Source organism: Dermochelys coriacea, chromosome 2 (assembly GCF_009764565.3).
Source record: "Dermochelys coriacea isolate rDerCor1 chromosome 2, rDerCor1.pri.v4, whole genome shotgun sequence".
Classification (NCBI taxonomy): Eukaryota; Metazoa; Chordata; order Testudines; family Dermochelyidae; genus Dermochelys; species Dermochelys coriacea.
The window spans coordinates 41,647,704-41,663,999 of record NC_050069.1 but is presented as its reverse complement, the minus strand read 5'-3'; the positions used below and the strand labels follow the sequence as shown (position 1 = coordinate 41,663,999).

Sequence of the window (16,296 nt, the reverse complement as noted above, 5' to 3'; positions counted from 1 at the left end):
TTACTTAAAAGAACATAAGGAAAGATTTAGTGTGAGAAGCTAGACGGTTTAGATTTTAAAAGTGATATTAATAATACATATTACAATTGGCATCTCTTATTTGTAACAGATGATGGTGATCTGAGACTGTAATCTGCCAAATAGGATAGTGGTTTGTTTATTTTAGTTGTTTTGCATTTCTCTTGTACAACGGCCCCAAAGCACAGCTCCACTTATGATGATGTAAACTTATAGAAAAAAGGTGCCAAGTGGAACTTATTGTAACTAGTAAAATCAATCTCAGCTTCACTTGTTCAGGCCAACAGTATTTATAACTATGTATGATGTTAAATTGGGACAGATTTCTGTAAATATATTACATATAATTTAAAAAAAAATCTTACACAATAGAGGAGGCCTTATTAGGCTTAGCAAATGGCTATGGATATGACTGTGATAATCCAGTAAATTTTTGCATCTTCAAATGCTTTGCAGAATTGACACATAATAGATCACATTTATATTGGGTAACACTGACTTCAGTCAAGTTGAGCTAGGGTGAATTTCACCCATGTGACTAAGAATAGTAAAGAATGTCTACTATAAAATGTTAAGGGGGGAGCTTCCTATAAAAAGCTTTTAAGATTTTTTTTCTTGCTAAAAAGTGCTTTGCTCTGTACTTTTACAAAATCAGCAGAGTTACACAGTACATTCACATAAGCACATATCTTGCTTTATGAACTATCAACCATACCTCTTAATTGTCCCTTTTTAGGAGATACAGGGCAGACTTTAAACTCAAATTCACACATATATTTGGTTTTTATAGAGACCATTTCCATCACAAATACAGAATCAATAAAATGCAAAGTGGTTACATTAAGTCCCCTACACTCTCCGTTTTTAAGTGTCCCATATTTTGGCTTTAGCAGATAGAATCTAGCAGCAAAAGAAAATTTTTAAATTACTATATCTGTCAGTTTAAACAGAATTTACTCAGAATCCTCTAATTGTTGTGGAATAAGTTGAAACTCATAAATGACTAACACTCACATTTACTGTCTGAGAAAAACATGTAGTGAACAAAGAAAAGATTTCTGTGTGTGAAAAAGAGAGCATAGCCTCATGGTTTAGGCATAACACTATTAGAATTCCTGGGTTCTCTATTCCCAACCCTGTTGCAGATTCCCTTTGTGATTATGGGCAAGTCGTCACCTTTCCGTGCCTTACATTCATTGTCTATAACATAGGGATAATAAATACCTACCTCACTGAGCTGTTATAAGGATAATGTTTCTCAAATGGATCCTTAGATGGGTTAGCTATGTACGTGCAAACGTTTATGATTTTTTTCTCGATAATCATATGCACAAAGATTCTGAAGCACTTAGTAACATGTCATGGTTTTGGTCTTTAACTCTCTAATGTGTTTTCTTAATTCCTAACATAAACCATTAGGAGTGGATCACTGTGCTGAGAACAACCATGGCTGTGAGCAGCTGTGCCTGAACACAGGCGACTCATATGTCTGTCAGTGTTCTGAAGGATTCATCATTAATGAAGACCTAAAAACATGCACACGTAAGTCTCTTGATTATTTCTTTGATCAGAATGAAAGCGGAAGGAAGCAAACAAACACTAAGCACATAGGAACTGATACGCTGCATCAGACTCAAGGTCTATGTAGTCCAGTATTCTGTCTCTGACAGTGGCCAGTACTAGATGCTTCAGAGAAAGATGCGAGAACCCTGCAGTAGACAGATACGGGGTAATCTGTCCCCCACATTAGGTCTCATCCTGGTCTATAATAGTTAGAGATTGACATAAGTTCTAAAACATGAGGCTTGATATCCCTTCCAAAACATTTTTATCATCATTAATTGTGACAACTCTGGATAATTTGACTCTTGTTAGGTTCTTGCCCTCAATGACTGACAGTAGCAGAGAGTTCCACAGTTTCATTATTTATTGTATGAAAAAGTATTTCCTTTTAGTGATTTTTTAACTTTCCACGTTTTAATTTTATTTAATGTCCCCTTGTTCTTGTGTTATGAGATATACACTGTTCATTATTTTATATATAATTTAATCTTGTTCCCTGTTATTCGTCTTCTTTCTAAGGTGACAGTCCCAATCTTTTCAGTGCCTCTTCATCTGAGAGTTTTTCCAGAGATCTTTCTTGTTGCCCCTTTCTGAATCTCTTTTAGTTCTGCAGTAGCCTTTTTGAGATGGCATGACCAGTACTGCACACAGTATTCCAGATGATGCCACACAATTAATTTATATAATAGCATTATGATAGTCTCCACATTATTCAGCATCCCATTCCTTATGCACTGAAACATTTGTTAGCTTTTTAGACCACAGCTATGTATTGACATCTACAGTGATGCCCAGGTCCCTTTCTTGAGTGAATTTAGAATCCTGTAAAGTGTACAAGTACTTAAGGACTTCAATTTTTTTTCCTGCAATGTTCATTATTTTGCATTTAGCTACATTGAATTTCATTTGGCACCATATTATCCATTCACCTAGCTTGTTTTGGTCTTTCAGACGTTCCTCACAGGCCTTTCTGGTCCTGACTAACATAAATAACTAAGTAATCTGCAGTTTTGGCTACCTCACTATCTACCCCCTTTTACAGATAATTAGTAAAAATGTTAAACAACCTTGAGGCATCCGTCTGCTAAGCTTTTGCCATGATGAAAATTTACCATTTAATCCTTCTCTTTGCTTTCTGTTTCCTAGCCACCTTTTTATCCAAGACAATATATTTGGTTCTCATCCAATGACTAAGAACTCCTAGTAACTTTAAGAAAAGCAGAGACAATAGCTTATTCTGCATCAAACTGTGCTTCCAGTTGAGCAGCTGAGACTGTAAATTTGAAGTAGCTCAAATTGAAAGTCCTTTTTTCTGCCATTGCTGAGTGTGTACATTGTCATATAAGGAGTGCGCCAAATCTTCAATTTGTGCTTGAATTCTGCATTTTTAAAATGCATGGAATAATGAGAACAAATTCTGAGTACTCATGGACAAATAGGTGCCAACTCCATGGGTGTGCGGGGCTGGAGCACCCACGGAAAAAAAATAGTGTGTACTCAGCACCCACCAGCCACAGCTGTTTGGTGGTGCCCCCAATGAGCAAATCAGGGGCATCACCAAATAGCTGTTTGGCCACACTGACTAACAGCTGTTCGGTGGTCGCCTCCAAACAGCTGTTCGGCAGCTTGGTGGGGGACTTGGGGGAGGTCAGAGAGTGGCGGTGGGCACGTGGGGGCCTCGGGGAGGGGGTGGAACGGGGGTGGGAAGACACAGGGTGAGGGCAGAGCCTACGTGGTAGGAGTGGAGTGGAGTGGGCTCTCGGGCTGGAGCACCCCCAGAGCAAACTAGAAGTTGGCACCTGTGCATGGATAGTTACAAGAAGATGGAATTAGAAATAGAAGTCTGGCCAATGAAATTACAAAGGCTGGGGTTTTCAAAAGAGTATAAGGAAGTTAAGCGCATAAATCAGTGAAATTTAGGCACCTAATTCCCTTCAGGTTCCTGTGAAAATCCAAGCTGAATTATTAATAAAAGACTGTACAGATCATAGAAATATACTTACAAGAGTCCATGCTCCCCAAGTATCTTCATGCCCCATATACGTAAAAAAAATCCTCTCATTCCTGGTTGCAGATATATATTTATAGATTTTTAAGGCCAAAAAGGACCATTATGATCATCTAGCCAGGCATCCTACACAACATAGGCTATGCTATCCACCTTTTACAAAATACAGGTATGTACAAAGCCCGCCAAAGAACATGCATCATCACTCTCCATTAAATATGTATCTTCCGACAAAGACCACATGCACTAAGAGATCTGCACTCAAATGTTCCTGTGTTCTGAGAGACCAAATAAGTGCTTCCTGGGAAAATCTGTTTTCAGTGCTCTTGCTCCATGTGCCTTCCCCCACATACACACCTCTTCAGCTCCTGGGCTCCAGGATCTCTCTGCTGGTAGGTCAGTGAGTGATAGTAGACTGCATTGCAGACAGCAGCTTAGTGTCCATCTTCAGGCTGCAGTTCTAAAATCTCTTTGGGTCAAGGCCTCTATCTCATTTAGCCTTCACTCAGGATCTCTGGCTGTCTTTTCTTCTCTCCTGCTGGTAGGGAGGAAGATGTTACTGGGCATTCTTATCCTGTCCTCTTTTCTGTTGAAGAGGAGGGTTTTGGTGAGTGATCTATTGTAGATATTATTCTAAAGCCAGCCAACTCATTGGCCCTCTTCACAAATTTTGTGCTGCTGCTTTCATCATCTTCTACCCCTCTTGTGTGTGTGGACACAGGTACAAATCAATGGCCCTGATGCTCTGGAAGCCCTGCGTGTGGATGAACACATTCTGTTAAGTGACTTTCCTCTTTATTCAGGAGCTTCAAGTCCTCAATAGAGATGTCACTCATGTAGTCTTCATAGGAGCCTCAATACATCAGAAATTAAACTTGCCCTAGTAATGTTTCTATTCTTAATATAGCTAATGAGTGTTAAGATTCACTCCAGTTTAATAGAATTAATAGAGTAAATTTCCCGCTTCAGTGGAAAAATCTGCAGAAGGGGCCAATGAGAAAGGAAAACGCGGTGAATTTTGCCTTGCTGACTCTTCCTGGAATTATCCCCACTGGTCAGAGGGGTTTGGCAGGCCTCACCAAAGATTTTGGTGGCCACTCTACCTGCCTTTCCCCCTCCTCAGTTCCCCAAGCCTGTTGATTGCATGGACAGCTCCTGAATCTGCTGCTTTCTCTGCCATTGGGCAACAAAGTTTCAGCGAGTCAAACTACCATTGGCAAGGTCCCCCTGCAACAGCACAGCTGCAGTCACAGAGAGGATCCAGGGGAAGATAATGCGAATCAGAGAGTGGAAACACCTTTGCTTCACCGTCTCCTGCCCCCTGAAGTCCACAGAGATTCATCCATTCATCCACCCTTCCAGAAGAGGGGTAACTAATGCTACCAGGACAGACTCCTGCCTTCTGTGCAGAAAGAGGAGAGGGATGGCTCCACTGCTTCTAGCAGAGCCCATGGATATAGGGAAGAAGCTGAGCTGCTGTTTTAAGAATTATATCAACTTTCCAATGGAAAATCCTGTTTCCTTGATAGTAGAAAAGATGTTTTTAAACTCTGGCGATTTAGTTTCCTCCAGGTATTACTTGGATTCCCATCAGAAGCATTAAAGCTGTACAGCGACTCCTGGACTCCTCTGGGCACTGAATTTGATCTTGAGTATTTCCTCTACTTGCCAATTTACCCCTCTCTGCACATCTGTTTGGGAACCGACTTTGTTCTGCTCCTGAGCTCCAACTGACCCTGTTAAAATCATATGGGCAATCTTTTTAGATTATCATAAAAGATTTTGGGTCTTTCAGATAACTGTTAAATGAGCAGCTGAATAGATGTGTTTAATATATACCACTTCTGAATCAAGAGACTGTTGTCATAAATACCGGGAACACCCTAGTGATAAACTGGCTTCTGCTCTGACATCTAGCAACTATAGCAAATGGAACTCCATATGCAGCAGAGCTCACACACAGCTGAACGGAGTGCCGAGTATGGAACTCTGAGAGCACTAGGTCTCATGTTAAAAGAAAATCCATAGGAAAGTTAAGAAGACAAATGTAACTGAATTAAAATGATTTGTGTTAATTATTGTTCAGCATCAAAGCTCACATGGTCTAATCAAAAATCCACTGATGTCAATGAGATCAGGTGCACTGAGAGTTCTGGGACTCACCCACCTCATGTTTTCACATCAAGTATGTATGCTGAATCATCAATGAAAGGTGAATGTTTAGAAGAAAACCTCTGTTTGATACTTTGTGGTTGTTACTGTGTATTATATGACATAATTAGTAAAATATCTTTATAGTTTATTCAAAAAGTATTGAAGTATCTGGACTCTTTTCTGAGCTTTGCAAACAGAAAGGTAGCTTTTTCTCACCTCTGCCCACAGAGACCACACTAAATCATACCTAAAGACTCCTTTGATGTTTCTGAAAGGTATATTTATTTTTGAAAAAGAACTGAATTATTGTTCAAACAATACAGTATTTGCTTGTTCATATGCCATGCAGCTGTGTTAGACACGACCAGCTGCTAATTCCTGAATTTTTAACTTCTTTTTATAACTCCAATCATTTTCAGGAGTGGACTATTGTGCACTGAGTGACCCTGGTTGTGAACATTTGTGTGTAAACAGTGAAAAATCTTATACTTGTCAGTGCTTTGAAGGATATGAGCTTCGTGATGATGCGAAAACTTGTAAACGTAAGTTTTTATCAGACCAAGTGACATGGCACCATATCTTTTGTTGCCTGCATCTATACAGTATAAAATTAGTATGTGCGATGTAAATGAGTAGCTCTGAAACTGGACTCTGGGATGAAACTGGGGACCAAAGGTACATTAGTACAGATTTGTATTTTGCAACAGGCAACAGTAATTTTCTCCACAAATTAGGTTAAAAAGATTTAACATTTCTATGGCCTCTCACCTTGTACTGCAACGTTAAACGTTGCAGAACGTTAAAGAGGGATTGCATAATTTGGGCAAGACTGTAATGAAATGAAATGAAAGTCTGAAAAAATCATTGCCAAATTTTCTTCAGTATTACAGCCCTCTCTAGTGCTCAGTCGCTGTATCTTACTTCTTTAAAAGCCACCTAGATATAATGTGTATAGTAATGTAATTGTATTCCCAGTTGTTTGGGAACTAATCCATTAAAATGATTCACATCTGATGTTAAAAAGTATGTTATTAGGAAAGCTTTTAAAAGACTCAGATACTACAGCAATGGTGGGCAACCTGTGGCCCGCAGCCCGTCAGGGTAATCCTCTGGCGGGCTGCCAGACTGTTTGTTTACATTTGCACAGCCACCCGCAGCTCCCAGGGGATGCGGTTCGCTATTCCCAGCCAATGGGAGCTGCAGGAAGTGGCAGCCAGGTGAACTGCAGCCATTGGGAGCTGCAGGTGGCCATGAAAATGTAAACAAATGGTCTGGTGGCCCATCGGCCCACCAGCCGATTACCTTGACGGGTTGCATGCAGACCGTGGGCTGCAGGTTGCCCACCACTGTACTACAGTGATAAATTGATAATATTATTTACTGTTTGTATTAAAACCACAATCAGAATTGGCGCCCCATTGTGCTAAATTATGCAAACATATAGAAAGACATGCTCCCTTCCCTAAAGTATATATATCCTGAGGCCCAGATCCTGCAAGAAGTTACATGCAAGTGGACTCCTGCACTGGCATTGAGCTCTGTGATGGGGTGTTCACCAAGTAGGCCAAGATGAGGAGGGGGGCTAATTAACCAGACAGGCTACAGCTGAATAATCCCCTGATTGGTTGAGGGGGCCCAGTTGAGGAGGAGAAGCTGGGTGTGGTTTATAAAGACAGGAAGCTGATAACAGAGGAGGCTGTGGGGAAGTAGTCTGCAGTCATTCCCTGGGAGAAGGGAGATGTGTTTGGGATCACAATGGCAAGCAGCCTACAGTTACTCCCTGGGAGAAGGAATTTTTGGCTGGCAAACCCAGAGAGGAGGGAGAGCCAGAAAGGGTAAGAAGGGCTTAAGAAAAGCAGCAAGGAATAGATAGGAATAGATTGCACACTTTGGCTGCTGATGAGAGGACCCCTGAACTGGAAGCCAGAGTAGAGGGCAGGCCGCAGTTTCCACAAAGCCACTGGGGAAGTGGCACAGACCAGACAGTGGAGCGCAGACTGCTTGAGACAGTTTGCCCTGAAAGACTTTAATACCCACAAGGGGAAGAGCACAGTGAGCTGGCCGGAGGACCAAGTCACAAAGTGGAAGTTGTAGCTCCTGGAGAGAGAGCAGCAACGGAGTGTGCAACAAGCTGCCAGAGGCGTGCGCAGCTGCTGGAAGGTGCTAATCCCCAGAATGGCCAGGAGGAGGCAAGCTATGTTGAGTGGATCCTGTGACAAGCTCTGTGCAAGGCTGGGGCTTAATTTAAAACAAGCTGGAACAAGGGAGTGTAACAAAGAGAGAGAAAAAGGGAAGGAAAATGAGCATAGCAAATATATTTAGCACATGATTGTATAGCTTTTAATTTTTGTTTTGTTTTAAATATAAGGTATAGCTAAAATTAAATGAAATATTGGCAGTCCTCACTGGCCATCTGTCTATCCATTATCAGCTGACGATTTCCTGTGGGCATCACAGCACGTAATACAACAGATCATTTACACCAACTTTAAACATCATGTAAACTGATCTTTTGTAATCCTATTTTATTACAAAAAGACAAATATCTATTTAACCACAGAGGGAAAAAGCCTGAGTGTTCTGGGTTTCAGCAGGTTTTTTTGCTTGAAGATAGTAAGATGATGATAGATATCTTGTTTTCACAGGAAAAGCTGGATTTGAAATGTAAATAACTTAACAGTTCAAAATCTTCTTATTCCTTAGAGTCCAGTGACCCAGGGCTGGATTTTTTTAAAGGTATTTAGGTGCTCACATAGGCACCTAATGGGATTTTCAAAAGCACTACACCTAGCTCCTCAGTGGCATTTAGGCACCTAACTCCCCTTGGTTTCAGTCAGAGTTAGACACTTAGGTACTTTTGAAAATCCCAGTAGGGGCCTACTTGCATCTTTAGGTGCCTAAGCAACTTTGAAAATCTAGCCCCTAGTTACTATGCTCTCTGATTTTTTCCCCTTAATAAAGAGACTGTGGATTAAGAGGAGGAGAAAGATGTGCTTGCTTGTTAAAAACAAAGGATGAAAGAGTCAGAGGTTGTTGGAAATGCATTTCTGGATTCCACTGAGCCAACACTTGAAAAATTATGAGCTGCAGGGCTCTTTCACTGGAAAACTAAGAACTTTTAACCTTTGCATTTATAAAAATTTTAACTAGCAAACTTTCTTTTCTGTCCAAATTATTCTCAGGTAAAAATGTCTGCAAATCAGTCAACCATGGTTGTGAACATGTTTGTGTTAATACGGACAATTCATACATCTGCAAGTGCCGTGAGGGATTTGCACTGAGGAAAGATGGGAAAATGTGCAGAAGTAAGTAACCTGATTTTTGCTGTACATTTGTGTGTGCAGCAGGCAAAGAAAGAAAGAACTTCATTGCTCTTTTACTGAAAGTGTCCCAAGTAAACTGTATTAAATATCTAAACTATCCTCAGAAAAAGACCTCTGCAAATCAGTTGACCATGGTTGTGAACATGTTTGTGTTAATCTGGACAATTCCTACATCTGCAAGTGCCGTAAGGGATTCGTACTGCGGGGGGATGGGAAAACGTGCAGAAGTAAGTAGTTTGATCTTTAACGGAAGGTTATCCTTGTAATGTTTGTATTTGTAGAAGTGTTTTAACTAGCAAACTCTCTCAACTGTTCTCAGATAAGGATGTCTGCAAGTCATTTGACCATGGCTGTGAACATATTTGTGTTAATAATGACAATTCCTACATCTGTAAGTGCCAGGAGGGATTTGTACTGAGAGAGGATGGGAAAACATGCAGAAGTAAGTAACTTGGTCTTTACTGTACATTTTTTCTTCATCAGATAAAAAGAGAAGGAACTTCATTGCTCTCTTTCTGGAAGATTGTCCTTGTAATTTTTGCATTTATAAATATGTTTTAACTAGCAAACTATATTAAATATTTTAACTATTCCCAGATAAGAACGTCTGCAAATCAGTCAACCATGGTTGTGAACATGTTTGTGTAAATAATGACAATTCATACACCTGTCAGTGCCATAAGGGATTTGTGCTAAGAGAGGATGGGAAAACATGCAGAAGTAAGTAGCTTGATCTTTGTAATACATTTATGTCTTTGGAGGACCAAAAAAGAAGGAATTTCATTGCTTTCTTACTTGAGAAATATCTGTCTAATCTTTTATAAATGAAAGTAGTTCTAACCAGCCAACTCTCAACTATTCTCAGATAAAAACCTCTGTAAGTCCATTGACCATGGCTGTGAACATGTTTGTGTTAATGATGACATTTCATACACCTGCCAGTGCCATGAGGGATTCATACTAAGAAAGGATGGGAAAACATGCAGAAGTAAGTAGCCTGATATTTACTGTACACTTCATGCTGATATCACTACATGACAGAATGAAAATCTTAAGTGCCCTTTCCTTGGAAGATGGTCCTTGTAATTTTTGCATTTATAAAATATTAAATATCTAATCTATTCCCAGCTAAGGATCCCTGCAAATCAGTTGACCCTGGCTGTGAACATATTTGCGTTAATACTGACAGTTCATACGTCTGCAAGTGCCATGAGGGATTTGTACTCAGAGAGGATGGGAAAACATGTAGAAGTAAGTAATCTGATATTTACTGGCAGATTGTCCTTGTAATCCCATTTATAAAAGCATTTTAACTCTCTCTCAGATAAAGACCTCTGCAAAACGGTTGATCATGGCTGTGAACATATTTGCATTAATAATGACCATTCCTACGTCTGCAAATGCCATAAGGAATTTGTACTCCAAGAAGATGGGAAAATGTGCAGAAGTAAGTAACCTGATCCTTGCTGTACTTTTCATTCATTGAGCAACTGCTTGTTTGATTTTAAACTGAACTGATCCAGCATCCCTTCTTCAAAAATCATATAAAATTTTGAGGTTGAACCACTTAATCTGAAGATTTTGGAAGCAAAAGTTATTAAGAAAGTAAGAATGATTGTCCTTGTAAACCAGCAAGTATAGCAATCATTCTTTCCAATCAGGAAAAGAGCCAAAAGTAAAATCAAGTTGTCAAGGAACTTGCACTTTAATTAGGTTCATGTACCATAGGGTTGTATTTCCTGATTTAAAAGAACATCAGGCTTAACTTTCATGTCTTCTAACATGAAAAGCCTTGACCATTGTCCCATTTATCAATGTTTTCCTAAATTAGATTGTTAGCTGTTTGGGACAGAAACTCCGCCCCCCCTTCCCCTCCACCATTCTATGAACTACCATGTACATATCTACTACTATATAAAGCCCTATAAACCTCTGCAGTGTGCAGCCCATCAAAGCTGCATGATCCAGTCTGGCTCTGCAACAAAGGATGTTGTCAAGGTTCCTTCCCCACTCTGAACGTAGGGTACAGATGTGGGGGCCTGCATGAAAACCCCCTAAGCTTATTTTTACCATCTTAGGTTAAAATTTTCCCAAGGTACAAACTATTTTACCTTTTGCCTTTGGACTTTATTGCTGCCACCACCAAGTGTCTAACAAATATATAACAGGGAAGGAGCCCGCTTGGAAACATCTTTCCCCCCAAAGTCCTCCCCAAACCCTACACCCCCTTTCCTGGGGAAGGCTTGATAAAAATCCTCACCAATTTGCATAGGTGAACACAGACCCAAATCGTTGGATCTTAAGAACAATGAAAAAGCAATCAGGTTCTTAAAAGAAGAATTTTAATTGAAGAAAAAAAGTAAAAGAATCACCTCTGTAAAATCAGGATGGTAAATACCTTACAGGGTAATCAGATTCAAAACATAGAGAATCCCTCTAGGCAAAACCTTAAGTTACAAAAAGACACAAAAACAGGAATATACGTTCCATTATTTTATCAGTCATTTAAACAAAACAGAATCTAACGCATATCTAGCTAGATTATTTACTAAGTTCTAAGACTCCATTCCTTTTCTGTTCCCGGCAAAAGCATCACACAGACAGAGACAGTCTTTGTTTCTTCCCCCCCCCCCCACCTTTGAAAATATCTTGTCTCCTCATTGGTCATTTTGGTAAAGTGCCAGCGAGGTTATCCTAGCTTCTTAACCCTTTATAGGTGAAAGGGTTTTTCCTCTGGCCAGGAGGGATTTTAAAGGTGTTTACCCTTCCCTTTATATTTATGACAAATGTCCATTCTAATCTTAGGTTGGGAGACTTGCCCCCCAAATGGTAATAGAATGCTCATGGACCTACCCAAACCTTCTCATTGCCTAGGACCATGGGTCATGGATTAGTCCCTGCTTGGGCAGCAGAACTTACTGAAGGAGAAGCAGGATCAGTGGAATTCTGTTTGAGGGAATGGGGAACTCCCACTGCCAAGGGCAGCCAAGGTCCCCATTCCTCAGTTCTTTCATGCACCAGGGTGATGATCACCTTCAGGATGCGGTGTGTAATCAGCCTAAACAGTGGTAAGAAAGTTACAGACCCTTTTCTGTAATGTGAGTAGGGCCCCAAATTGGGGCCTGTGACAAAAAATAGACGCTTTTTAGAAGTCTCTTGTAAAGCATAGGCAAGTAGCCTTGCTGACCTCTGTCAATGGAAGAATGCTGCAAAATATACAAAAGACCTCTTGGCTCTTTCCTACAGATATGTTAGGCTGCAATAATCAATTACTGTCTAAACATATATGGATGTTGGCTTTTAAGATTTATTTACATGTAAAGAATAAGAAATATTTTAAATTGCTTAGAGAAAGGGAACAGGATAATGGCATCTGAAATGTAAACATAGCTATATCCCAGTATGTATTTGTATTTTGAAAAACTAAGCCAAGTTGCAGACAGGATTAGTTGATATTAACATGTTAGGTTAAGTTTATGATTGTTACAATGAAAAGCATAGCTAAACTTGGCACATGGTCAGCTAACCAGAGCTTCATATTTTAGTACACTGTATAAACCTTTTCTTTAGAATACCTAGAAAAGGAGAGAGAAAAATCTCCATCTAATCTGAATATTGTCTATTATGAATTGTAACTAGAAAGTACACACTGATCTTGACACCAGTAAAAGTTATAAATCAAAGTTAATTTGGGGCAGTCAGAGGAGACATTGAAAGTCCTAAAGAAATAAAAGTGCAAATCCTACAGTCCCTGCTCAATCACGTTTCCCTTAGAAGTTAGTGAGAATTTTGACTGAGTGAATACAAGAAAATTTGGCCTAATATTAACTAAACAAAGGTGTTCTTTTTTCTGTCCATGGTTATAGCAGTGATGAGGTTGGAGCTGGCAACATTTGATCTATCTTAAAGTTCCTTCAGTGTTTCTGCCCTAATCAAGCAATTAGGGAGAAAAACCTAAACTTTCAGATGAGAGAGGAAGACCAAAAAAGAAAGCACAAATATATTTTGGTTTTAGTAAGTTTTGCAACACAGAGGAAAACTTCAGAATAAGGTCAAATGGTGGGTGGTCATTCATTTCTTGCAAAACTGACAAATACATATCTGAATACAGGACAATTAGTACATTCATATCAAGACTTTCTTTGGCACTGCTCACAGTAATCTTTCTAAACAACTATCTAAACAACTATCTAAATACATTAATTAATTTAGCATCACAACACACCTGTGAAGTAAGGGTGTATTATTATCTCCATTTTACAAATAAGGAACAGAGGCACCGAGAGATTAAGGGCTCAATCCTGTAAAGTGCTGAGCACTGCTTCTGATCCAACCAAAGCACTTAAGTACATGAATACTCCCATATGTGTAACTTTAAGCACACAAAGCCAATAGAACTATTTGTGCTCCTCAGACTAGATGATCACAATGATCCTTTCTGGCCTTGGAATCTATGATTCTAAGTGTTTTGCTGGACTGGAGTCAGAGTTTTCAATACCTTGCAGGATGAAGTTCCTAAGTGTCTTGCTTAAGTGTCTTGCTTGTGGCAGAGGAGCTTTCTACACTTATGCACCAGGTAAACCCATGAGGTACAGGGCTTGCTGGGATCAAGTAGCATCCCCATCTATCTAGTACAGTAGCATCCCCATCTATGCTTTGCCTCCTCTGGGCCCACTGGTTCACTGCCAGCAGGATTAGCCCACCTCACATTCCTCACTGCCTTTGGCTAAAATTATGGCTACCTCCTGTGTGTAGGCTACTGTGAAATGTGCCTTCTTCTCCGCCTCACCCTTAGTCCACCCCAGAACATCTATCATCATAATGTGGCCCTTAATCTTCAAAGTGAGGTATTATTATTTACTAAATTCTTCAGAACTGTAGCTGCCCTTGAACTGGACTAGGCATGAGGGACGTTTCTTAAAGGATAGGCAGTTATTTCATCCATTTGTACCAGCTATTAGCATGGTACACGTTGTTAGAGCTTGAATTTAGGTCAAGTGATGACTATAATGGGAAAATATAATTTGTGAAGGGAGAAATTTTATTGTAAAAGACAGTAGGCAAAGACAGATCTGACCCACCTGAAGGAACCAGCCTGCAACACCCTCCTTCACAAATGTAAACTGTTTTTTGGTGTCTGAAATTTACTTTCTGATTGCACTTCCATGTCTCTGTACTCTGATTGCTTTAAGATTAGAGATAGACAATGTTAATTTAGGGGAAAAAATGCAGGCTGAGACCTCACGTGTGTAGTCCATTCCATTTTTTAACATTTGAATCAAAACATAGCAAATAAGGACCCCTTCTCTGAACCCCAGGGGGAAATACTGAGTAGTGATTTAGATATGACTGGTTCCCTCTACTGTTGTATAGTAAAAGTGTGGCTTTGTCTTCCTTTTAGAAAATAATCTTTCCAAATGCTTCTTGCTTGTATCATTTTTAATCCAATGTACACTGTATGGTAAAACTAAAAGGTATCCTGATTGTTTGGCATTTTGAAGTTATTTTCCATGATTACATGAACAGACTGTTTATGCTTGTACCAAGTTTTGTTTTGTTTGTAAGACTAACTAATTCCAGAAATTCCTTAAATGGGCTACTTTCTCACAGTAATGCATAATAACTGCTTTGTTGAAACGTGGAGAACCCGTCCTACTTTGTGACAGAAACTGTGTATCATCCTCTGCTTTCTACTAACCTGTGAATTGCATATGCATATGTGTGTGTATAAAATATACCCCCAAACACGTACATTTGGCAATATTTTTGCTCATTTTAGCTGTCCATGTACATTTTTGTCTCTAGATGAGTGTTCTGTTTAATGGATCTAATGAATTTGGAATAAACTTGAAACAGGTTTTATATTAAAATTTTGGAGTTTTTTAATCCTTTGCAAAAAGTACAATCCTCAGTTTATTGTTCCTTATCAGATGGCTTGGGCATTAACTCAAATCCAAGAGATTGAGAGTTAAAATCCTATTACTAAATAAGTAGAACAATACCAAAAATATTCCTGCTGAGGTCTCTAAACTGAAAGATACAGGCAGCTCCTGTCTCTTTCTTGTCTCCTTCCACTCAGCAGAAAAGCCGTCAACCTTCCCACTTCTGTTCCCTGCCCTCTCTGAGTCTTTCCCAAAAACCTAGACTTGGCCGGAGAGAGCTATTAGAAGGAAGAGGAAGACGCAGCAAGTATAGTCCAGCCCTGTTTCTGTTAATCCTCAATGCTCCTGTCACAGTACTGCATGCCAGACAATACTGGAATAGAAACTAAATGTTATTTTCAAATAATAGTGTGATGGAGAAGAGTATTTTGTTTTCATGTTTTGTTCATTTGTTTTGTTTTTTACTGTGCTGCATTCCCAGTGATGGTTATAAATTATGGCTTTATTAGAAGATCCCAGAAGCAGTGGGAATTGTGTTTGACGTCAAACACAAGGCAAAATTCTGTTCTTCTATCCACAGTACAGATCTCGCCTCAGTGCATATTTTTCACTCGATATCTTTATGCTGGTGAAAATCATTGAGAGTTCTGCTGAGAAATCAAGCACAGAGAAGTGTGGATCTGAAGAGCAGAATATTGCCCTTAGATAGCACATTACTGGTGCGGCATGACTGGGTGATATCATTGTTAACAGTACATAGTAATTGAATGTGTGGGTTGGGGGGGGGATTTTCATACAATCTGTACTTATTTTTAAAAATCCATTTTGTTTCCCCCATGTCATTATAAATTTAGGACTAAAATGTTGATTGGCCATTGTCATTGCCATCTTACTGCTTTTAGTTTTGTAGGGATAATAGGGTGGTATTTTAAGTAATTAAAATGCAGGATGGTCTCAGCAATGTTTTTTAATGGCTTCAGCTTTTACCTCTACAATGAAATTGTCTTTGCTGAAATTCTAAAGATAAGCCAGTCCAGTGTATCTCTTATAAATGTATTAAACATTAAGCAAACAGTTATAAAACAAATATATGTTCATATGAAATATGTCACTAGCTAATTTAACTTATAGTTTTCCTAACTTTCTTAATTTAATTTATAATAATACAGTGCAATAATTAAATCAAGTATAATCAGTAAGTCACTGGTTCAGTTTATTTGGCTCCCCGAGAATTACAGTTAGTGATTGTATTAATTATAACAAAACAACTCTCAGTGTTTTACAGGAAGGTTAAGGGGAGAAGCTGTTCCCTTTAAGTTAAGCCATTCAGCTAAAAGTCTAGTTCTTG

The 16,296-nt window shown here is 39.3% G+C and overlaps 1 protein-coding gene across 9 annotated transcripts in view; it reads left to right on the top strand.

Moving 5' to 3' along the window:
• The window catches only part of MATN2 (matrilin 2), a 122,647-nt gene that overhangs the window by 90,791 nt on the left and 15,560 nt on the right, over window positions 1-16,296 (top strand). For 4 of the 9 annotated variants that reach the window (XM_038392768.2, XM_038392763.2, XM_043507555.1 and 1 more), the window contains exons 9-17: window positions 1,438-1,560; window positions 6,163-6,285; window positions 8,926-9,048; window positions 9,171-9,293; window positions 9,386-9,508; window positions 9,664-9,786; window positions 9,932-10,054; window positions 10,195-10,317; window positions 10,391-10,513. In XM_038392768.2, coding sequence (XP_038248696.1) covers window positions 1,438-1,560; window positions 6,163-6,285; window positions 8,926-9,048; window positions 9,171-9,293; window positions 9,386-9,508; window positions 9,664-9,786; window positions 9,932-10,054; window positions 10,195-10,317; window positions 10,391-10,513 — 1,107 coding nt within the window. The remainder of the gene's footprint in view (window positions 1-1,437; window positions 1,561-6,162; window positions 6,286-8,925; window positions 9,049-9,170; window positions 9,294-9,385; window positions 9,509-9,663; window positions 9,787-9,931; window positions 10,055-10,194; window positions 10,318-10,390; window positions 10,514-16,296) is intronic. The other 5 variants (XM_043507559.1, XM_043507557.1, XM_043507558.1 and 2 more) reach the window with 4 other exon arrangements.